This window comes from Anarrhichthys ocellatus, unplaced genomic scaffold (assembly GCF_004355925.1).
Source record: "Anarrhichthys ocellatus isolate YVR2014 unplaced genomic scaffold, GSC_Weel_1.0 scaffold72, whole genome shotgun sequence".
Taxonomy (NCBI): domain Eukaryota; kingdom Metazoa; phylum Chordata; class Actinopteri; order Perciformes; family Anarhichadidae; genus Anarrhichthys; species Anarrhichthys ocellatus.
This window is the reverse complement of record NW_022280102.1, coordinates 553,538-577,377: the sequence shown is the minus strand read 5'-3', so window position 1 is coordinate 577,377 and position 23,840 is coordinate 553,538. Positions and strand designations below refer to the sequence as shown.

General features: G+C 43.9%; 3 protein-coding genes across 7 annotated transcripts in view; 1 reads left to right on the top strand and 2 right to left on the bottom strand.

The window, feature by feature from the left end:
* Window positions 1-266: 266 nt before the first annotated feature.
* serpinf2b (serpin peptidase inhibitor, clade F (alpha-2 antiplasmin, pigment epithelium derived factor), member 2b) lies at window positions 267-3,802 on the bottom strand. Of its 4 annotated transcripts, none has more exons than XM_031873633.1 (9): window positions 3,598-3,802; window positions 2,905-2,973; window positions 2,722-2,799; window positions 2,305-2,590; window positions 1,989-2,132; window positions 1,716-1,904; window positions 1,378-1,520; window positions 1,054-1,258; window positions 267-942 (listed from the first exon to the last, which is right to left on the bottom strand). In XM_031873633.1, exons 2-9 carry the CDS (start codon window positions 2,956-2,958, stop codon window positions 590-592), a joined length of 1,452 nt encoding a protein of 483 aa, XP_031729493.1. In that variant the 5' UTR covers window positions 2,959-2,973; window positions 3,598-3,802; the 3' UTR covers window positions 267-589. The 4 variants fall into 4 exon arrangements, with proteins under 4 accessions (XP_031729493.1, XP_031729494.1, XP_031729491.1 ...); XM_031873634.1 differs by having other exon boundaries at window positions 2,722-2,796; XM_031873631.1 differs by lacking the exon at window positions 3,598-3,802 and adding an exon at window positions 3,475-3,578.
* An 859-nt stretch (window positions 3,803-4,661) lies between these two features.
* On the bottom strand, window positions 4,662-16,863 carry wdr81 (WD repeat domain 81). Of its 2 annotated transcripts, none has more exons than XM_031873623.1 (12): window positions 16,625-16,863; window positions 15,391-15,900; window positions 11,599-15,101; window positions 11,406-11,513; window positions 11,110-11,309; window positions 10,783-10,964; window positions 10,385-10,550; window positions 9,906-10,071; window positions 8,966-9,769; window positions 8,673-8,818; window positions 8,372-8,554; window positions 4,662-6,133 (listed from the first exon to the last, which is right to left on the bottom strand). In XM_031873623.1, the coding sequence occupies exons 2-12, from the start codon at window positions 15,750-15,752 to the stop codon at window positions 5,807-5,809; spliced, it is 6,147 nt and encodes a 2,048-aa protein (XP_031729483.1). In that variant the 5' UTR covers window positions 15,753-15,900; window positions 16,625-16,863; the 3' UTR covers window positions 4,662-5,806. The 2 variants fall into 2 exon arrangements, with proteins under 2 accessions (XP_031729483.1, XP_031729484.1); XM_031873624.1 differs by having other exon boundaries at window positions 16,723-16,863.
* Window positions 16,864-20,580: 3,717 nt separating this feature from the next.
* Window positions 20,581-23,840, top strand: part of slc13a5b (solute carrier family 13 member 5b) — an 11,928-nt gene continuing 8,668 nt past the window's right edge. The window contains exon 1 of the mRNA XM_031873654.1: window positions 20,581-20,708. Coding sequence (XP_031729514.1) covers window positions 20,610-20,708 — 99 coding nt within the window. The 5' untranslated portion in view covers window positions 20,581-20,609. The remainder of the gene's footprint in view (window positions 20,709-23,840) is intronic.

Genomic DNA, 23,840 nt, shown 5'->3' with positions numbered 1-23,840 from the left:
AAAATGAAAACTGGTGCGGTGGGACCCCCAAACACCAGTTAATTACTTGCAAGAGTACTTGAAAGGATAACTCTATAAGCTAAAACCACAAATCACTGGCAGTTGGATAAAAAATTGCCTCATAAGTATGTAAAATTGCCAATAGCCCTCTGCAGAAGTTTCGGCAATGCATCAAGATGACAATAAAAGCCCACGTCATAACTTTGACATGTTGTCATTCAAACAATTCATTTTATTAGATAACATCTTTAAAAAATCGACGGCAAACAGAATGATGCAGTAAAAGCTTTAGTCTACAGTAAAGACTTTACATTTTGATACCTTGGAATTTTGAATCAATTAAAGATGAAGAGAGTTTTTACTATAGGTGTAAACCATTTCTTGTATGAAACTGTTCATAATATTTAGTTTTTACAAGGCATACAGGGCACTTTCGTGTGTTTATTCTTCAATGAAACAAAGACACATGAAGGATCTGTTTTCACACACACATTTTGATCCAGTTTATTGACATTGTACATTTAATCTATACAATCATGACAGATCTTGTTCTGGGTTTTCCCTGGGACAGCAGTGTAAGTATTATTCCCTACTTAGGTGGGCCACTAAATGAGCCAACATGATCCTTATCAATTGGGAATCCCACTTTATCCTTGCTTCCAAATGCTCCTCTCTCCAAAATAGGAGCCCCAGGATTTGGGTTGTTAATGACACCCATGAAAATGGGCACTTGAGTCATGTCATCCATGAGGGCAAAGAAGAAAGGTTGGCTGAGGTGGAAAACAGGGTTCGATGCCCGTGAGATAACTACAGCAGTGGCTGCAGCAGCCTCTGCACCCTCCTCATTTATCTCCATGATGGACTTATGCATCACACTGGAGACCAGCAGGGGGCCGTCGGCCATGCCAGCCAAGTTGGGACGGGAAAACATATCTCCGAGGCCTAACAAAGAGCAGAGAGGACAGGCTCAATCCAAAAAATGCCATTGAGCCATAATAATTTGTATGTGTGGTGAAAATGAATACAACAACAAAGACCCTAACAACCTCTTACCCAATTTCGTAAAAACATCCTTCAGGTCTTGAGCATACTCCAGTTTGAATTTTGGGACTTTAACTTGAACAGCTCTCTCCTTGGGCAGACGACGGTACAAGTCCGAGATATTCAGCTTTGCAGAAAGGGAAGACAGGTTCACCTGGCCGGACATAGGCATGACCACCAACAAGCTCGTCAACTTCAGGAATGGGAAGCTCGCTACCTGCACAGGAAGAAGAAATGGTGTTGTAAATAAATGAAGGTTATGTGAGGAGGTTATATTTCTTACCAAATTATGTGAAAAGAGGCTAGAGTATTTTGGTGATTAAAACTGTATTTTACCTGAGCCTCCAGTTCATTATCAATAAATAAACTCAAGGGGTGTTTGGCATCTTCCATCACTTCAACATCAACCATGCGCTTGTCGTCAAGGTAGAACACACCTCTGGAGGTAAAGCGCGGGTCAAATTGAGCTTTCCACTCTCCTGTGGGTAACATGGGTCTCAGTTCAAGTCAGCAGCATAATTCAAACATACAGTAGCTTATGAAAAGGAAAACTTACAAACATTGGGAGATTTCATTGGTTATTTCCACTGGTATTTTGGGAAATTACTATTCTCAATAAACATGTTGTTTTTTTAAGAAAAGAAGCTAATGACATGAATATGGTGACATTTCACCTTTGAAATGGACAGCATTGATGAGCATGAGGAGCAGATTTGGTGGTAAAGCAGACAGGAAGTCGGTCATCTTTCCGTTTGTTGCATTCTCTACCCAGTCGTTTATCTGCTGCAGGCTCTTCAATACTGCTGGTTCTGAGTCATATAACCTCTGGGATTCACGGACAAAGTCTGGCTTTGGCTCGAACCCTACAGCACATAATAAACGATAATAAACAGCAGCTGTGCAGTCTCAATTTTTGGTGTGGTGCAAACATTTTTCCAGGAAGTAACCTTGGCGCAGGAAGATGCGTGTGGCAATTTGCAGTTCATTCTGTCTGAGCAGCTCTAAGACATTATGCAGAGACTGGTGGTAGCAGGGGAGAGTGTTTTCATGGAGATGATGCATCAGCAGCTCCTCCGTCTCATTTGCTGCGCCTGTAAGAGGGGTGCAACATTTGGATGAGAACGGTAGCGACAGTCTCCAGACGACTTTAAACTTGAGCAAGTTGCTGACACAATTCAACCACATGTAGTAATTGCGTATATGAAAAGAGCAAGCTGTTTTGGTCCAGCGTGTCATGTAAATACTGCAGCAGGACATGCATACCCAAAGCCAGTTGGGAGAGCGCTAACGATATGCTCAAAGGAGATATGATGACATTTGGCTGCTCTGGCGTTGTCTCCAGGTTCTGCAGCAGCTGCACACCCAGTTTCTGAATGGCTGCAGCGATGGCCTCCCTTGACTGTTGGCTTCGGCCGACTGACGGACAATCTTCACCATGTTCTCCTTCTGACGGGCTCTCATTGGGCCTACTAGTTGTGGCTGTTGCAAGTAGAGGTGCTTCTCTGGTATGCACATTTCCTGGTTGTGCTGTAGTTTCATTTTCTACTTTCTAAAGACAGGAATTGTACAAAATGTTAATTACAAGGACACTTTTTCCAAACTGTGAAATGACCAGAGCACCATGACGCAACAAGCACAATGAGAGAACAAATTACATTCAAACTCTGTTTTGCCTCTAACCTCTATGGGGTGGCTGGGCATCAAGGGAATAAGAGGCACCAGAGGGATTGAGTCATTTTCTGCCACATCAGCATTCTGCTGAGAAGGAAGTTAGCATAAGACAACAATTTATACAACCGTTATATAATCAGCACATATTATAATCATCTTTAGAGTTGAAAATAAGTAATTCTAATGCTTTACAGTGACTCCTTGGCTGCAGAGACAGATCAACAGGAGTGTCAGACGAAGGTCCATTTCCTTACAATGTAACTGTGAGGGAGAGAAAATATTTTGGCGTACGACCAGGTGACTTTTAAGATAAAACAACAAATATACGGTTCATGTTTAATGACGTAACACTCTCGCCTTTTGTGTATAGTATCTTAGCTGTACTGCCTGCAGGTTTCTAACACTTCTACTTAGTCGCCCTCACCTTTAAAGGATTCCCAGATCATATGGAACTATACCTTAAGCATGAAAGCCACACAAAAGATTTTTGTCGACCCTGCGCTAAGATTTCCACCTGGAAAGTGCAAAATGTGCTGTCTCCAACCACATCCTAATACTGCAGATATATTGTTTCGTAAAAAACTGTGATAGGCTGAATACTCTGAGGGACAGAAAATCTACTTGTCGTGGCAGAAGCAATCTCGAGTATCAATGCATTGTGGTGTCTCCAGACATTCAGTATTTATATCACCTTAACATGCCTAAATGTAAAACATTAAATAAAAAAGTCAAAAGTAATGAATGGTGAAGCGCCGTATCCACCTTTGCAGACCTTACAGAAACATGAAAATCCATTCATAACTGAGCAGTATTTAGCGTATTCCAACAAGTCATGAAATGTACAATAGTATCCCAATAAGTATTTTGAAAAAAGTTTGATCTTACCTTAAATTTGAAAAAAATGGGCTGCCTTGTCCAAAAAAGGAGCGACTAAGTGACTGCGGATGGCAGAATTCCTGACAGTCAAAGATTGGCACTTGCTCAGCAAACAGTTAAACATCAACTTGCATTGATTGGGGCCCTCATTTAAGCCACTATTTGTTTGTAAATGGAGCTACCGAGACTCATCCAGGGTTAAATATTGAAGACCGAGATGCTTGGCTACTTTGCATATCAATGGGCAGGTGACAAAATCATGATACCTTAATCTTGGACAGAGAACAGGTCAGATTATTTGCAAAAGTTTAGTAAATCCAACACTGTGTGGGCAAACAGTTACACATCTGATGTCAGGGGAACACAAGCCCACATTTCCCAGAAACCTCTGGCTTTGATATATTACCAACTTCACAGAACAGACATGATTGTTATGCTAAGTCTATAAACTGACGCTACATGTTGTGGCAAAAAAATACTCAAGACAGGTGGGGGGCGGAAATTAAGAAAAGAAATAACTTTTTCAGTGTATTTGGTCACATTTCACCACTAAGCAAAAGTGATATCTCCTTGATCACATGACAGCTGTCTGCAAATACAAGAGGGGACTTTGTCCAATCTGAGCTCTGGTTACTCAGCCAAAGACCGGTGAGCAAGGCTGGGAGTCATAATGAAAAAGCTGGAACACAAACACAAAAACATGGAAGCAATTATTTTATTAATCCAGTTAATAAATAAGCATTTTCAAGGACTTTTCTCAAAATGTTCAAAGAGATGCTGGAGCTATCGTAACCAATTATCAATATGCAGCTACAAAGTTTTATGATCGTTGAGCTTTCACTTACAAAAAACACAAAATACCAAAAAGTGTAGTATACTTATCAGAGCGTTTTGAGCTTTGGGCTACATTTAGGCAAACTGTGATTTACAACATGAAAGTGATAAAACCATACAAAGGGGAGAGCTTTGATTATGTGACGCTAATAGCCTTTTTACGAGACTTTGATAGATTCATTAAGAGTGTTGTGGGCATACATCTCTACTCCATATTCATGTGCATTACACACCAAGGAGCAAATTAAACCACGTTTTTTATTGAATTACAACTTTTCTCTCAAAATATTCATATGCAGTTACATATAAATGATTAAATACAAAACGGTTTACATTGGCATCGACTGTTCTTATGTTAGCTTTTGTAATGAGCAATTAGAAGGTGGCGAGTCTAGTAACCGGCATACCCAGTCAAAGTGTGGCACCTGCTTAGATACACTCCCAGTGTAATGCTGCTACAGGTTCTGACCGTTAAATCAAGAATCTCTAACAATGGTTTAAAAAAATATCCCAAAGCAACTTCAAGTAATTAGTAGATAAAAACATTCAATCTTTAAAATCTGAGTGAGAATCTACATGTTAACAATTTAGGCTGTACTTGTGCAGTAGGTTAAAGGCTGTGCATCAGTAAGTGACTTTTGTAAGTGACGCTGAGAAGATGCACCAAGACTGCCGACAAAAACAGCGAATGTACTTTTATTGTTCAATGGCGTAGAAACAATCTACTGTGAAACAACTCTTACGAAACACGCCAACACAAACAAATCATTTGATCTACAAATACTGCATAGTTGAATCAGTGCATTTGGGTACTCATGTATTCTAACAGTGAGGGAAAATGAGAGTTGAGGTCACTGTTTTTTTTTTTTTGGTGTTTTTAATGCATCTATTTGGAAAGTGTAAACACTACATGAGAACCGTGTTTGGTCCCACCTTCCTGAGCGCGTCTTCTGATTCATCCTTTTGAACAGAATAGCTGACCTAGTCAAAAGAATACATGTCAAAATATGAAGTTCCCATTATATACTTTCTATACATCTATAGGCTTTTAAAAGAGAAAAACAAAAAATAAAAAAAATCATGGGATTCACTGTACACGGTGAACTTTAACTGTGTGACACACGTCTTGATCATCAAATTCAGTGCCAACAGCCAGAGAGGCGAGATTGGGTCGACATGACGCTTATCCGTACAATGCCTTTACTTGTGCTGCTTCATTCAAAAAGCTATTTAGAGAAAAGTGCTCTACCAATACAGCTGACCTCAAGCACAGGACAGGGGACAGAGAGAACTCAGACATCTGGTGACTTCAGGAACACCACACACACTTTCAAAAAGGTCAACGTTAAGCGTGTTTAGCGTAGCTGCGAGCCATTGGCTATCCCTAAGCTAGTAACCGGATGGCCCCGTTCTCAGAGCCCAGCAGCAGCAGCCTCTTGGTGGGCAGGACCGCCAGGCTGGTCAGAGTGCCGCGGAAGTTCTCCGAGCTCAGCTTCGTGCTGCTAACGGGACTCAAGGAGATATCTGCCATGGAGTACACCCCGATCTTGTTCGCCACGGTTCCGGTCACGATCTCCGAACCGTAAAGGTCGAAGGCGTGGATGGGGTCGGACTGCGACTTGTACTGGCGGAGAGGCTTGTGCTCCATATCTTTCCACACGGCGATTGTGTAGTCAGTGGATGAGCTGATCACCAGGTTTCCTTCTGCAGCCTGAAAAGTAAAACACAAGAAAATGTTAACGTCAAATCCCAGTAAACACCGACAGTCTACGTTTTTCCCCAACATCCTTTTTCAAGATTTGAGATCATATACCAGGCATTGCAATTACAATTCCCTTGTAAATACACAGAAATTAAAGAAAATATGTGAAAAGAATAATTGAACTAAATGGGATACCTTTAAAGTAGAGACAGTTGAAACAGAAACAGGTAACAGCCAACTTATTAGTGATAGGATATCATACTCACAATAAGTTAATTGTGGCGATTTGTTATTATTGGGATAATCACGAATATCCCCACAAGTAACTTGAAAAAAACTGTAGCTCTTATGATTTGTTATCACCTTATTTATGATTGTTTGCTTCTCATTAAATAAAGTTGTGTTCGATCTGTGAAGCAATACAAATATGTTTCTTAAGAAAATGCAAGGTAAACCGTGTTTTAGTGCCATTTCAAGAGTTTTAAGCATATTTTGACAAATATCTGGATAATATCTTAAATCACAATTATTTTGGCCAGAATAATCCGTACAATTTTCTTTATATTCGTACCAACTACTTATATCCATTTGTTACTCATATTATCTACAGTAACTGACCAACTACCATTAAAATGACTGAAGTCATCTGACTAGCAGTGTTCCTGTACCCACAAACATAGAACACGTACACATTGAGGGGGAAGTCTGAGTAATAAGAATGTGCCAATGAGAAGCACTGTGGTCTTTCTAATGAGTAACCTGTGTCCATATTTGCCTAAAACTAGAGACACAATCCTTGACCTAACTTGGGGTTAAATAAAGTTTGCTCATCCTTGCGCACTGTTGACAACAGACCTGCTGGGTACAACTTTCACCATCTGTGCACCACTTAGTATCACTACCTTTGGGGAATGTCACAATAAAAGTCACTTCTTCATCTTCTTGAATATTTATCATCCAAGAGTATAGCCACACCTTCTGGCTGGAGTGTGTGATGTGGTCAAAGGATACGACACGTTTTACAACTATTATTAACTACTATAAAGGTACTACATTAAGACTAAATTGACTACACCTATGCAGTATTCCTCTGAGTGACAACTGCAAACCCATTGCATTTAATAAAATGCTTGTTTCTGTTTTTTTATCAGGGGCAGGTAATGTGTGGTTTGGTCACTATCAGTGATGCCCCTCTTACACCAAGCTCTCAACCTGCATAAAAACAGAAAGAAATGACCTTCCTTCCAGCCGGTTGTATTTGATGGTACACTGATCCCCCTTAAACCCATACAACCCTTCTCTTATGTCAGAAATCACACCATGCTGACAACTCTACAAAGTAAGGGAGTCACAGTATAGAGAAGCTGTTCACTTGTGTTTGGCTACAACTTTAGCTGGCGGAAAACAAAGTTGGACTACAGCATAGAGAGTGACCGCCCATTTATGTGACACACTGAATCAACTGTGTCCCCCCCAGCCCACGCCTCGAGTCAACAACTTGACCGTTAATCCTACGCATCTGCCCGTTGGTTGGAAACACAAAGTGGTGTAACAAGGGTTCAAGTTAGTGTGTGGCTGTCATTTCATCGAAGTATCATTTTCTATTTCAAAAACAGTAACTTGTTCCTCCTAACAATCACGAAATCACAGATATTTCTGTTTCCCTCCCGAGCTGAAGTATTTAGTTTCACCAACTTGGGAGTTTTACATATTTGATTCCTTTCCTTCCTCCCTTTTCTCTAACGTCTGTTGGGAATCCAACACTATACACATCACATTTTAAATACTATTCTGAAAGCTCTCATTGAATAAATATATTCGAACTAATATATACTACCGCAGGTAGTTATAATTTGAAAACATGAAAATAATCTGCATAATGTCCTGAAATAGTTGAAATAACCGTTTCAAATGAATCCTGTAATAAGAAATGCTCTTGCGGCTTAGAGGTTTGTCCATGTAGTTACAACATCCCCTCTTCAGGTCTTGCCAGGTTGTTGTGTGTCATCCTTCCTCTCTCTCCCACTTCTTGTCTCCTCTTTACTGTCTGCCATTTAAATAAAAGGCAACGAAGAACTTCACTTGTTCATTGCATGCATAACTGTTGCTGTCAACAGCCAAACCTTCATGGAATCTGTTTTACCATCACTGGTAGGTCTTATTGGCCCTTCACTGACTACTGACAAAGACGTAACCCAGAGGCAGCCCTGTTCAGGTATACAGACGTATGCTTAAGAAAAACTATACCTTCATTTGGAGGATATCTCCCTCATGAGCCGGCCAGCCCTTCAGAATGAGTCCGGTGCGTGCATCGAGCAGAACAATGAAGCCGGATGAGAAGCCTGCAGCCACAGTGCGCCCTGAAGGGCTCACTGCCAGGTAGCGGATGAGCCCGGCATTCACATTGTTGTACGCCAGACGAAATTCATGCTGGGGACACGGGAAGATTTGTCACAGTCAAGTCTGGAATAACTCTGTAGCGGAGACATCTTACCGTGTTGAAAACACACACTGATCATTTGGTGGATGTTGTATGGCAGATTGCTACCTGCAGTCCAGGTTTGCGAGGATCGATGAAGCGGAGAATAGAATCGGCACTGCCAAACACGACGCTGCAGTGTGGTGCTGGCATGGTGGTGACGGCTGTGATGGGATTCTTCCCATCCACGGCTTCATACGAGCGGATCTGTTTGCCTAAGGAAAACAGGTCGAGTGTAGTTACACAGAATAGTGGTAGAGTTGTTTCATTCCACCCATTTGTGTCCCACGCCCTCTAACTAACAACTACAAGTTGATGATGCATAGTTCTGATCGTGAGCAGAAATGCACGGTCCCTCTCACCTGTGTACTGGTCCCACAGGTGCACGGTTCCATCGCAGCTGACTACCTCCTGCGAAGCTTCCAGCTGTCCAACATAGAAGATTGACTTTCGATGGTCGCTATACGTCACCTTGGGCTCCACCTCCTGTGTTCCATCGCCGTGGTTATAGAGGGGCCAAAGCTTCACGGTCTTGTCTTTACTTCCTGAGAGGAAGTAATCCTCTCCTGCCAGAGGTGCCAAACACTTTGTGGTGCCCGAGTGACCCAGGAAGCTCTGCAGTCGTATCTGGTGGAAGTGAAAATGCGGATCCTGCTGGTTGAGGCCGATCTCGTACTGCCAGTAGGCCAGCCAGTTGCCCTGCAGGGAGCGGCCACTGCGAGGGAGCTCCTGCTTCAGCGCGCTGTCCTCTGGGGCAGGGCCCGTCACCCAGGAAGCCGTGCCAAAGGATGGAGCGGTGAAGCTGGAGGCAGTGGTGACGGCGGGGGCGGTGTGGCTGGAGCGTCCCCACGAGTTGGCCAAGCCCAGGTTCCGGCTACTGTCATAGTCGGTGTCCCGGGACACTTGGATACGGTTTCCTACCAGGTGGCTCCCAAACATGCCTGACTCCAAGAGGGAGTCTCCCAGTGAGGCGGAGCTAGTCGAAGGTGCAGGGAATGGGCTGCAGCCAACGCGTTTGGCAAAACCAGAGGAGACACCCGTGGAGGACGGGGGTAGCTCCACCTTCGACGTATCTGAACCCCCCTGATGCAAACTCTGGTGGTAGGACTGGGCCAACTGCCAGACCAGCTCGTGGTTGGGAACCAGTTTCCGTATTGCCATGTCACCTACACAAATGACAATACAGAATCAATTTATACCACTTGAAGTGTAGAAATACATGTGATTATAGGACAGAATATACTGCCTTCTTCCTGCTGGATATGATATTTTGAATTTGGCACAAGCTGAGGCATTTCCTACCTATGAGGCAGTAGAAGGGGATGTAGGAGGCATGGGCCATCTCGGGGTTAAATACAGTCTGCAGCTCCTCCAATACCCCCAACTCGTATGTCACATTTGTCTCTTCAGGTGTGCAGACGTCCACAACCGTGACTTCTCCCACGACTCTGCAAGGGGCGCTGTCCAGCTACATTATAAGTGATACAATTACCACATGTGTGAATTTTAAATTCCATTTACAGAAGACATAACTACATGAAGAAACTTCTAAATCATCTGATGAAGAGAACAACCATCCTGCCGTGCTCACAAATGCACAGACTCTCTTTCTCTCCGTCTGACAGTTTGTATTCAAAGGTTCTGTCTCATTTCTATTTTCATCTGCCTTTCTGTCTCTTCTTTTTGAAAAGCTCTTTCTGACAGATGTGCTTGTTGAAAGCATCTAGAAAATAACTTGACATTACAGTTGTCAGTCTTGATGTGTGTGTGTGTGTGCATACCTGGGGCTGCAGAAAATGCAGCAGGGAGAAAACGGCAAAGAACCGACGCAGAGTGTCAGCCATATGCTGTTGCACCATCTCCCTCCCGATGCGCAGACAGATGAGAGCCATCAGGCTGAGAGTCTTGAGACAGACGGCAGTGCGTGTCTGCACCCCGCTGGGGAACCTGAGTACAGCAGAAGCAGAGGACTAATGACAGATCTATTGCAGCATTATACTCTAATTCAACACAGAAGTTAAAAAGTTTCAGTTCATTCGACGAAAGGCAGATTAATGTTTGAAATATTTTACAATGCTTCTTCTAGTCGACCTGCTGTGTTTGAGTATTTGAACACGATCACAAGTTATACCTCAACATACATCTAGAGTTTGTGCATGGTTGAATGTGTGTTATTTACCCCATGCGGGGGGTGGTGAGCAAGTCCAGCAGTGGGAGGAGCACATCCTGGTTGATCTTCATAAGCATGTCCATGAGAGTGGTATCAGAGAGAAAGACGATGATCTTCTGCGTAAGTGCAACCGCTCCAAGCAGACTTGCCTCCTTACGCGTGTTCAGGCGCTGTGAAGAAGGTGGAGAAACCTGGAAGGATACATATTAGTTACCTTACATTGAAAAGTGCTTTGGTACAAATGTCTTTTTCCCCACAGAAAAAAGCAAAACAATCCAAGCTTAATGGGCCAAAGGAGGTTGTTTTTTTTAGTGCGTTATTGTACATTTGCTTTACCAGATATCCTATATAAGGCAGGTACTGGTAAGTCAGTACAGGCTCCCCATAAAGTTGAGCTATGTAGATGAGACAGTCCAACACAGGTTTGGCTGTCTGGTCACCAACGACAGGTTTCTTCTCATACACGCTGCCCATTCCCACACTCTCCAGGCTGCTCTCCTCAGACGCAACGGCCACAAACTGGTGTTTCTCCAGCCCTACAGGCAGAGAACAGAGCTGTTGTTAATATTGCTGAATATAAAAGTGTTAATGAGGCAATTCAACTTCTTAGTTAATGTTCAGAATTTACGTACCAATGTAACAATTTGTGAGCAATCGCAGCAAATTTCTGGCGACGTATCGAGAAGTCACCGTTGGTCCAAGCTTTGCCGACAGCCACCGAACTGTTTTGCAGACTGTATCTGTGTGTGGAGAAATGATTAAAAGTCATTAGAAGTTATCAGTTAATAGACTAATTATTTACATAAACCTCAATCATTCCCTCACCGAGAAGAATCTTTTGCTCTTTCTCCCCGGACTCGTCCGATGCGTCATGGTTGTCCTCCTCCTGCTCTCCCACGATTCCGTTCACGAACTCGCCCTCCAGAGCGGCAGCTGTAGCTCCGGAAGCTTCCGCGCAACCAGCAGGGTCGCCTGTCCCCTCTTGACCCTCATTAGTCTCAGTCACCTCCTCTTCCTCCAGCTCTCCTCCCTCCTCTCCCTCACTAGCCTGTTTCAGGTCCTGGCTGCTGTCCGCTGATTTGAGACTGGCTCGATCGCGCATCGAGTCCCCGTCACCCAGCGAGAGCTCACTTGTGCTGCTTTTGTCACTTAGTTTCCCCACACTTAGAGACTCCTGGTCCTGATCCTTGGCTGCGGAGTTCTGGCTCTGCTGCTTCCCAGCAGCCACCCCTGCTCCGCTGTTGACATAGAACCCATTCTGAAAGTCCTCTGCCTCCGACAGAAACACTTGGTCGTTGAGACTGATGCCAGAGGAGTAATCGACCATCCCTGTCTCTCCCACCCCTCCGACTCCTCCACTGGCACCATTGCCACCTCCAATGTTCCCGCTGACAGACCCAGAAGATGGCCGCACCTCGCCACACTGAAAGTCCTCTTCCTCTTCGAGGTTACATGTGCCGCCCCTCAGCCCTTTGCCAGCCTCCCCGCTAGAGCCTGAGATGCTACTCTCAAAGCCAGTGATGACCTGCAGCACATGGGGGAGCAGGCTGGATAAAAAGGCCTGCAGGCCGAGCCTCACTATTAGCTGCAGGATGAAACAGTCCGTGTAGAGATAGAAGCGTCCGCGCAGGCAGTGAGGGTTTTCATAAACGTTGATCAGCGGCTTCAGCAAGAACTTGCTTGCATTCCGGGGACCCAGTACTCGAGAGATGGGCTCGAAAAGGTACCAGGCGGCGTAGACGGCAGTGGACTCCTCAAGCATGAGGGCTAGAATGAAGGGCAAGAGAATCTCGAGACCCTCGGCTGTGACGTTACCCCGCAACAGTGTCTCGAGCTGCTGCCACAGGTGAAAGACAACATCTCTTCCTTGAAGACTACACGTGGTCTCCATCTTGGCGTGGTAGGAGAAGATAAAACTATGAAGTGCTGCGAAATAGGAAGGGAAAGGAAAGGGGGAGATGATTGAATTCAATAACTGGCAGGGGTTTGGGGGAGGGAGACCATCGCGGATGGGTTCATATTTGAAAAGGAGGGGACGGGGGCAATCCGGTACTTCTCTTTGTGCTATTCCAGAGTGCTTCTCTATTAGCAGCAGTGTCTTAAGAGCATAATGCAAAGACAGTGGCACATCGCGGAGGCTGGCAGAGCAGAGCTTCATGACGGCTTGGAAACGCTGCCTCAGGGGGGTGCCTGGTTTCAGTCCTCTCAGTTTAGAGGGGTAGAATATCTCGGCGATGAGGACGCCGAAGGCCTGCATGTCTCTTTGACAGAGCTGCGTGAGGGAGGGTAGCGATTCAATTATGACGCCATCTCTCGTGCAGTCAGGATGCCCCACTTCAGCGTGCAGACTCTTCACCAGGAAGTTGTTCAACTTCTCCAGCTCATCCAAAGGCTGCAGCGGGTTGAAGCCTTCAGGGAGGAGGATCTTGATTTCCTCCGTGTTGGCAGCGGTCACGGTCACCTCTGCGTGTTTTTTGTTCGTCGGCCCACCTCTTTGTAACATGGCGCTGCGCAAACCAGGGCCTAAACCGCTTGTGAATTCACCAGGGAATGAACTCGGGGACTGCGATACAATAAGTGCCGAGTGCTCTCCTCCCATCTTTCCTCCTGCCGTACCGATGCTTGGCACCGGCACCGAGCAGGAAGTGGAGCTGGATGAGCCAGCGGACGCTAATGAGTCCAGCGCTTCCATGCCTTGTTCGAGCTCTTCATCTCTGTCTACCATGGTCCAGCCACTGGACTCGCACCCTGTTGACTCTGGCACCAGTCCATTCATGGCGTCAGCCACGGTGTTGACTTGAGGGATGTGTAGCGAAGGCACATTAAGAACAGCAAGGCCAAGGAGAGGAGGTTCTGCTGGGGCGTACTGTGAAGGAGACAAGCGTGGCGGGTGGGGCTGGTCAAACAGCTGAACCACACCATAGGTAGTCAGACTGGTGTGGTTGTCCACCAGGTGCAGGCACACGTTCTTGGCCTTGACGGCGTCTTTACCAGACAGCTTGAAGCCAAATGTGAGATCGATCCAGTGATGCAAGTGTTGGGACACGTCTCTGCTCTCCAGGAGGTGCCGATGGACCTCAATGAACTCCTCGCACGACTTGCACCAGGAAGGCACGTCCAGGTCTGGCATGTCGGAGTGGATTGAGCGGAAAATGGAGGGATCTGTGTAGAACTCTGGAATGCACTCGTCGGGGGTCCAGCTCTGCATGCGCTCCATGCTGGCTGGGTATTCGTTCGGCTCCCACTGGGATCTAACGTGGCTGCACAGCACCGACTTGGGCGTCTGTCGCGCTTTGTAGACATAGTAGGTTATGTCTGAGAGCACGTCGGATATGTGATGCGGCACATGAAGATGGTCAGACGGTCCAGCACCACCAGCACCTACAGAGCCACCAAGGTCCCCACTTACACCACCTCCACCAACCCCATTACCCACTGCAGCCGCCAAAGCCTCTTTGGTCATCTCATATGTGAAGTCCAGCTGCTTGTCCCCTTTGTTGAGCCTGAACTTCGACCTCCTGAGGTCTCGGAATTTTCCCAACGGCACAGTGAAATCGACCACCCATGGCAGCACTGGGTGATAATTAGGGTCTCCTTCCCGCCGCCCTGCTAGCATGTTCAGTTCCATCAAGTAGCGGAAGTTACTTACCCGCCCGTGGACCCAGTCCAGAACCAACTTCTTAAGCTCATTAAAGCAATCTTTGCAAAGTCTTTTGTTTTCTGGGCTCACACACGAGTTGTTCCTTGGCAGGACACTTTTTGGCACTTGTCTGCCAGTACCATCGCTGTTTGCGTCCCCTTCGGGCCCCAGTTCCTCATAATGGGCTAGGTTGAGCTTGAGACGACTGCAGAGCCGCTCGTCTACAGCTATGTCCTGCAGGGAGAGCTCTCCACAAGACAGACCTGCTGCATGACATCCCTGCAGGGCTATTAGCAGCTGATAGAGAATGAACAACACTTTGGCATGGCTGTTAGCGAGCTTGGCTGGGCTGAAGGAGACAATGTCATGGAGTGAATACTGAGTGTAAGGTAGAATAACGTAGAGCATCTCCGCTGTCTCCAGCAGACAATCTGCAGGCAGAACGTTGGGGGACAGATGGTCCGACTGGGACTTGGAAAAGCAAGATGAACTGGGTGGCAAGTAGTTTTCTTTCTCCTTCTCTCTAGCTGGAGAAAGAGATGGTGACAGTCTGTCAGCCGAGATGAATGTGGAGTTGAAGAGCTTCTGTAAAGCCTGACGCACTGCATCTACAGCTGCAACATGCACCTGCCCATTGGCTCCTGAATATGCTTGCACAAGTTTGGAATGAGCGTCACGCCACAGATTCCTGAAAAGAGGGAAAGACAAAAGGCCGATTGAGTTTATCATCCCAAATGTACAAAACCCAAAGACAGCAAATTGATAAATTGTATACAAATATAAATGGACAAATGCTTGATAAATTACTTAAACGAATCACTTATCAACATTATTGCAGATTAAAGATCTGCCAATCAACTTATCAATGAAGTAAAGGGATATTTTTACTTTGAGTTTTAGCACAAATGTATGCTGACATGCACAGACACATTTTACAAACTAGATGGACTAAAAGAATATCAAAGTGTGCATCGTACCTGACATTATGTTGCGACACATACTGCATGGCTTTGACATAAGAATCTTGTGACGTGAACTCCATTTGTTGATGGCACGGGTCTCTGGCCAATCGGTAGCCCAGCTTGCTTTTCCTCAGACCCTGAATGCACACTCGTGTCCAGCCGGGAGGCAGCTTCGCCTGGGAACACTGAAGGTAGGTGCGAATTTCCGGCTCACTGATGCTGTCAAAGCGGGCGCAGCGCATGAGCCTCCTCTCCCTCAGACCCGTCACCCAGCGCGTGGGGACAAGGGCAATGAGCTCCCTGGGACGGGGACCTGGGCCTTGCTGCCGCCGGTCAACCCCCAAGTCTTTCTCAACGGCACGCATCAGCCAATCCATGGTGAGTCTCTCCGATGCTCGTTAAGAGTCGCACAATGTCCCGCTGCATACGCCTCGCTGTCTCCCACAAGGACGCCTTTCAGACATTCATGAAGGATGATATCAAAGCCATCGAGGGCAGACCGAATCTCCTCTTGCACCAGTCCCCCTGCGGAAATAATCGAAAAGCATAAATGGACAGTTAGATTAGCTTCTTTTAGAGTGCTTTAACTAATATTGCTGTGCAACGCTGGGATGACAGATTGTTTTCGACAGGGGAGAGAAGTTTGCTGCAATAACGGATGTGATGTTGGTGATTGCACACGACTTCTGCAAGTCCCTGAAGTTCAGCTCACGTGACTGCCTCCTGCCTCCGCCCCATCGACACAATCTCACGGTATATACATAGTGACAAAAAAGTCTCAAGTATAGCGAGTTAAACTGTTGACTAATCAAACTTACTTAGTGTCGTACTAGCCAGTACCAGAAGTTAATAGTTTGAATTGATTTCGTTAACTGTCTGCAAGGGATAACATCCAAAAAAACAAAGCCCAATTTAAACCGAAACTAATTACGCTAAATAGTGTAAGCTTGTAAATGTTATTTAGCTAGCTAACGCCAAACTCTTTCGCGTTATATGTCGGAACGGTGAAAGTGAGTTGGGAGCTTTAAAGCTCTAAGAAGACTATTGAGGAAGTAACGTCAACTTAACGCGAACAGTTAGCTCAGAGGCTAACGTTACGATACCTCACTCAAGCAAACAATAAGCCCTCATATAGCGCTAGGTTAGTGCCCAACAGCATTGACATGAAGCTAAACAAGAGCATCAATACTGGTAAAATGTAACTTCAATGTCACCACAGGACAACAGCATTTACTGTTGAATATCTTACCACTTGTAGCAGTTGACAGCTAGCTAGCGTTAAGCTAACGGTCCGGTTTCACGCATGCTGAGTTTGTACCACAGTAAGGTTATAAAACGAGGACGTACAGCGGGGCGACGTTTACTTCCACCATGTTGTCCGATGTCTAATGATGCGTGTCAGCAGACAAGACGACAGGTCAATCAGATGGTGTTTTGTTCTGTGCTAGCTGGAGCCATGTTTAAGAAGAGACACCTCACGTGACACAACACCGGCCCCATGTCATGTGATCACTGCTGCTGAAGCTGCACGATAGTGCCTCTTCTTCTTTGACGCGTAAAGGCAGCTGGCATCCTTGGTGTTGCATTACTGTCATCCTCTGGAGTTATTTAACTCCTGCAGTGTTCAGTTCTAATCTGAGCAAACATCTTCTGCCTTGTCTCTCCAGTATGCTCTTTAACCCTGCTCTCGTTAGTCCTACTCTTTTCATTTCTTCCATCATGTCATTTTTCTCTGAACTTTTCTGCAACTGGCAAGCACATAGCTCGATAGTTTCCTCTCCTGTATCCCACAATGGTACCCGCTCTATTTTGAATTGAGTGTAGATGTCCTCCTCTTTTTCTCCTCAGGGACACTTTCCCAATAACCTGCAAATAACATTTGATTAATACCAGAACTTATGTGTTGTGGTTACTTGATACAGCAGAAATATATAGTCAACTGTGCTACCGATATTGTGACAACCACAGTGGCAATAGAGATATATCTGTGTTGGCGATTTCTTTTAATTGTATTGAGTATGTTTAAGGCAACGTAGTAAGGAAAGGCCCATCCTCCTGGCAAACTACTCGGCCTATATCTAGATGAGCTAATGTAGTGAATGAAATGAAGCGACAATACCACAGTTTGCTGGTAATGTTCTGTCTTTTAAGGTCCCTTGAAATGATCTCATAAAAATATATATTTGCTTCTAATACCTGACTGGGATGTAGTCAGAGTCATCTCCACAAGGTGGCGTTATGTCTGTAATTTCATAGATAAATCCTTCAGCAGTGTTTGTCAAGACACAAACAGGTTGCTCTTTTACATTACTATTATAATTATACTGAATAATTTATTTCCACAAACTCACAACCGTTATTGAACAGGAAATGTGAAAACGGGCTTTATCAGAGACTGAATAGGATGAATGTCTTACTATGGTCTGTTTATCAGAATAGAGCACAGTGTCATAGCAATGTCTTGTTTATACAGAAAATGATATCTTGAGAGTTAAATTCCAAAATGTTCTCTGAGATGGTTATGAATACGCTTGAAGGTGGATTATACTTTATATGTTGCAGTTGCAAACTTGTCATGGATGTGATTTAATAAATATGAACCTTTGAATAATATTGACATATGCCTCTCAGTGTGCAATGGTCAACTTTTGTTTTTGTTTCCATATGAGTCCAATCTTACTTTTTTAAATGTTGATATGAATGTTTAAAACAGTATCTAAGTGTGCATATATTTTATGCATGGATGTTTTGAAAGCTTATTTTGATGGGCACCTTGAGCAAATCGAGGCAGGAAGTGAAAAACAGCTGGCAAATCTGATTAAAAAGAACAAACAATTGATAAGGCAAAGGGACAGAATCAAGGCATTTAGTGTCCCGTCCAGAAGGATTATAACAAAAATGTTCTTTAAAATCTGTAAAAGTGAGTCTATAGGCATGAATTTTTATATCCCACACTGTGTTGCAGACTCACAATTACAGGGACACAAAGTAAATGCTTCTCTCATCTCAGCATACCACCAATGAAGCATCATTACTGTCAGCACTTTGACAGAACAGATAGAGCCAAACAACATGGCATTCCTTGGCTGAACAGTCTCCTCTTAGTTCTGCTCTTAGTAGTTTTATCGTACTGCCAGGCAGAATGGGTTTCATGTCCCAAAGCACGCTGTTGGTTTTGGATTAAAGCCGTACATGAAAAGAGGGTGGACACAAAGAAGTGTGATGCATTATATTTCAATGCATTACCGTGCCTTTGCAATAAATAATATTTTTACCTTTGTATCGTATATCATGCTTTTTTTGCTTTTTTACAAGATCATTTCCATACTCTAGACTAGAGAGATAAACGTTATTTATTCTGCCAACAGGGTTGTATTTTCTGTAGGTTTGTTGGTCCTTTAGTTAGTTGGATATCTAGAAAAACAGATTTCAGTCAAATTTGGAGGAAAGTTAGGCCACGGGCCAAGGGAAGGATTGTTTTTGATTCGGATAGTGCCATTTATGTAATTCCTCATAACAACTTTTCCTCCTCTCCTCATACAAATTTAATTGATGGCACAAACACGTTCAGAAGACCCGAAGAAAATGTCCTATAATAACTAGTTATGTTAGTGTTCTTGCAGGCATGGCCAATTTGACATAATACAGATGTTGCCACATCTCAGTTTTTTATGAAAAAATGATATACATTTCTTTTTCTTTATGGTTATCTAAGATCACACAAGTTGCAAGAAAATGTATATTCTACCAGAGTTCACCAGCACCGGGTGTAACAGAAATCATCTGACCCACTGGTTAGTAATTTTAACCAAAGAGCAGGATGTATCTTTTGCCAATAAATAAAAACCAACCAACACAGGATAGGGTTTTAGTTATAGTCCTGTGACTTACACAATACAGAAATCCACATTGTCATGTCGAAATACGAAGACTGCTGAAAAAGAAAGAATTTATATGTAATTTATTGGAATACATTTGAGGAAGCCAGTCTTTCCTCTGGCATCATGAGGGGGGAACTGTATGGGGAACTGTATGTTCTGCCATACGTTGATGGCAGAACATGCTTATACCAAACGCACACAAATCTCTCAAGTCATCGTTTGCCTGATCGCTCAAGTCATTCGGCTAGAAATCCATGGACTCTGTGGGTGTCTTATAGAATTTTTTTTAAACTATGATGCAAACAAAGTGTTGCATTAATTGATTAATGCACAAAAAAAAGTCAATCTAGTCTGCTGAAACTGATATTTTTGTGGAAGTGGTGCATTTTGCAGACATGCCCTTAAAAGTTCTCACAATTTCCCATTTATTATTATTGTGACAATCCCTTTCACAGTTTAGTGGCCTGTTCTTCAGTCTGATTGAAACGAACAAACTCACCGTGATAGTTTATGTGTTCTGGGAGATACAGGCATGTCAAAGGCTTTAGATAGGGTTTTTTCCTTTGGTGAAGGGTAGATGTGCTAAAGTATTCAGGTCAGCAGAAACACACAGAAGAACGTGTAATTACTTAATTTAGTGCACAGACTACAAGCAATCTGGCTTGTCTGCAACTTGGTTGCAAAACATTTTTAAGGTGTGTGCTCTTGACTCTCAGGCAACAACATGCTGCAAAGAGGAGACACTGTCAGCTTATCTCTCATTGCATTTCTTTTTACTCTTGTGTGCCTTGTGTGTTTAGGTTACATAATGGAGAGTTGATATTTACACCTGTAGGCCTACTCTGCTCTGAAGCGAGCTTGACAGTTATTCATCTCATCTCAAATGAATAATAGTTTAACTCAATTGCTGCCCTGCAGAGGCTCTTTAACAGCCACGGCTTCCAAAATCCCCTTCACTTCGCCAAAGAAGATACCGAGGTAATAATGGCCTCTGCTGATGATAGGCACCTGTCAAGGAACCTCAAGTTCCTCGACTTTCCATCAAGTTCACTCAGTGCAGCCAGTAGGCTATAGTGTCCATTTTACGTGATTTTATTTTTGGAGGTTTGCTGATGATCTGGAAGAACCTTTGTGTTAATTCGGAGAATAATCAATCAGTAAGAGCTCTTTTGTCTCTCTCTCTCTCTCTCTCTCTCTCTCTCTCTCTCTCTCTCTCTCTCGCTCTCTCGCTCACACACTCACTCTCTCTCTCTCCCCTTTATGTGATGTGGGACTCCCCCCTCCTACTCTTGTCTGCTAGTCAAAAGCGCGATCCACGGTGCGAAAGCCTCCTTTTCTCCGTTTTCCTTCAGGATGGCATTCTTCAAATATCTCCGCTCTGTTAAGAATGAGCTGATCCTCTTCTCAGCCCCGTTTCTTTTTCTTCCACTGCCTTTAGTGGTCGGGACATCGGTATGTAACTAACTCATTTAAATGTAACTTTACCAAATTATCAAAAGTGGATAAACGCGACAAGTCCTGGTGATTTTGGCGTGAAATAATGAGTGTTGGATACCATTTGGCAAAACACCGGCTACTCCACTCCGAGTTCTTTAATTTAGTTTAATTAGGGAGACATTTCACTTTGCGCGCGCGCAGTTTTAACACGCTGAACTAAATTCATCCGCAAACTTCAGTGCGCCAGAGACAATGCCTTGCCTTCAAATGCCGTTTAAATGAATGAATCTGATTTGCACTGGTTCTCTCTCTTTTGCACCTGTTGATGCACTTGCGAGCAAATTGCATAAGAACTGTCCGGTGTTGCGTGATGCTGGAGCGCTCTGAAGTCTTGTTATTTTAACTCCTTGTTGTTAACCATGAAGGGTCGATGTCCAGCGTGGGAACACAGCAGTGGTGTATAAAGTACCCAAAAGCCATACTTGAGTAAAAGTAAAGATACCTTACTGGAAAACTACTCCAGTAAAAGTGAAAAGTCACCTATTAGAATACTACTTGAGTAAAAGTCTTAAAGTATCTGATATTTATTGTACTTAAGTATCAAAAGTAATTTTCTGATATTAAATGTACTTAAGTATTGAAAGTAAAAGTACAAGTAAATGCTGTTAATAAAAAAGCAAAGGGTCAGAATTTTGAGAATTATGAAGTTTATTCTTTTAAGTGCTGTGGCACCATGACGACCAAGGACAAGGAGCTGTGTTGGAAATAATTGGGTTGGCTGTGACCCATCCAGGAGCAACAATGTTCAACATAATATATTGTACATAAGTATACTTTTGCATCTACTATGAACTTATCATAATTCTCCGAAAAGCAATATGACACTATGAAGGAGCTGTAACAGTGCGTTTATAAGTATGCTCATTCCGACTAAAGGATGTAGAGGGCAAATGCATAATATTGCGTTCAGCAAAAAATATCCACTTGATGCATCAGGTCAGAGTGTTGAGAAAGGACACCTGCCTTGTAAACTCCTATGGGCCTGATTTGAACACAATAGGCAAAGGTTTGTCTCAAGCTGAATCTGCAATTGGGCGACTGCTACCATCATAACTCCATCTGATCATCCACTAAATGACTCAAATATCAAAACATGATCAATACTAAAGCAGCACCGAAAGTAACAACCCAGTCATTACTGGAAACTGAAAAATGTCCTGTTCATCTTCAAAAGAAGTTGGTTTTCAAAATTGCGAGAATTCAGTCTCGCTCTTCTTGGGCTGAAGACTAGTCCTGCGATGCTAAACAGCCTTTCACAGGCCGCTGAGGCAGGTAGAGGTGTGTTCAGCTTCACACACAGCTTGCGCACAGCTGGGAAGGATTTCCCTAATGCTAACCTTAATGCTAACCCTAATGCTAACACTAATGCTGCGCTCTCGCGGCTCCTGTCAATCCTATGGTCTATCCTGCGGGAGTAGCAGGTGCTTCCATTTCGTGCAGGGCCGAGATCCTTGTGGAGATTCTTGTGGCACTGGCACCTCTGTGGCACTCTGTGGCACTCCGCGGCACTCTGTGGCACTCAGCGGCACTCTGTGGCACTCCGCGGCACTCTCTGTGGCACTCAGCGGCACTCTGTGGCACTCCGCGGCACTCTCTGTGGCACTTCAGCGGCAAGCGTCAGCTGTGGCAGGCGAGCGGTACTAGTTCAGCACCCGTCAAGAAGCTGCGGAGCTGAGGGGGCGGAGCCACATTTCCTGAGACATTTCCTGAGAACACACATTGTTGTTACAACAGGTCAGATTCCGTAAATCAGTTTTATGATTTTAGTTGAGTCACCGGAGCCACCCGTTCTCTGTATGCACCCTAGAGTAATTACGTTGTACTTTTTTGTTTCTCATTCATTTTATTCAAGTATGATTTTGCTGGTTTTGCAACAAAAGGGAACATAATACACTCTTTCCAAATTATTACTTTTACAGTCATTTACAACAATCGGCTAAAATAATGAAAATAAATCATCCGTTTTATTATCATTTAAAAGTATATATATAAAAAATAAAAAATTAAAATTAAAACCCATAAAATGTCCAATCCAAAAATATATGTCTGAAAATATCTTCACTCTTCCTCTGCTTATATGTATATGTATGTCAGTAAGTGCCACAAGCTGCCAGAGGGTGCCTCAGGGTGCCAGAGGGTGTGCCAGAGAGTGCCGCAAGGTGCCAGAGAGTGCCAGAGAGTGTGCTCTGGCACACTCTCTGGAACCCTGCCAGAGGGTGTGCCAGAGGATGTGTCATTATTTATTAATAAATAATGACAATTGAAAAATAAAGAGATGTTTGGTTCATTCTTTTCAAACACTAAGCCTAATTTACCTACTTCACTGATTTAATTGTCACACTTAAATCCTGAATTGACTGGTGAAACAGAAGAAGTTAAAAGGCCAAGATGAGAAGATATAATGTTGGTCAAATACTGTGGTCCAAATAAATTACTTCAGTTTTATTGCCATTGAGATATAGAAAGTTTGACTCTAGAATATTCAAAAAATTCCTAATCCCTCTGTTGCTGGCGGCACCCTCTGGCACTCTCTGGCACCCTGCGGCACTCTCTGGTACTCTCTGGCACCCTGTGGCACCTTGCGGCACTCTCTGGCACCCTGTGGCACTCTCTGGCACTCTCTGACATTTTATGGGTTTTAATTTTAATTTTTTATATATATACTTTTAAATGATAATAAAACGGATGATTTATTTTCATTATTTTAGCCGATTGTTGTAAATGACTGTAAAAGTAATAATTTGGAAAGAGTGTATTATGTTCCCTTTTGTTGCAAAACCAGCAAAATCATACTTAAATAAAATGAATGAGAAACAAAAAAGTACAACGTAATTACTCTAGGGTGCATACAGAGAACGGGTGGCTCCGGTGACTCAACTAAAATCATAAAACTGATTTACGGAATCTGACCTGTTGTAACAACAATGTGTGTTCTCAGGAAATGTCTCAGGAAATGTGGCTCCGCCCCCTCAGCTCCGCAGCTTCTTGACGGGTGCTGAACTAGTACCGCTCGCCTGCCACAGCTGACGCTTGCCGCTGAAGTGCCACAGAGAGTGCCGCGGAGTGCCACAGAGTGCCGCTGAGTGC

Bases quoted from the DNA above. Each gene is read 5' to 3' on its own strand.
- serpinf2b (XM_031873631.1), bottom strand. From the start codon at position 3,507: ATGGATTTTCATGTTTCTGTAAGGTCTGCAAAG. The intron at 1,905-1,988 runs GTTACTTCCTGG...TATGTGCTGTAG, and splicing joins ACGCATCTTCCTGCGCCAAG to GGTTCGAGCCAAAGCCAGAC. The intron at 1,259-1,377 runs GTAAAATACAGT...CTTCCTGTGCAG, and splicing joins ATAATGAACTGGAGGCTCAG to GTAGCGAGCTTCCCATTCCT.
- wdr81 (XM_031873623.1), bottom strand. From the start codon at position 15,752: ATGGATTGGCTGATGCGTGCCGTTGAGAAAGACTTGGGGGTTGACCGG. The intron at 11,514-11,598 runs GTGAGGGAATGA...CTCCACACACAG, and splicing joins AGAGCAAAAGATTCTTCTCG to ATACAGTCTGCAAAACAGTT. The intron at 8,555-8,672 runs GTAGCAATCTGC...CCGTGTCCCCAG, and splicing joins CTCGCAAACCTGGACTGCAG to CATGAATTTCGTCTGGCGTA.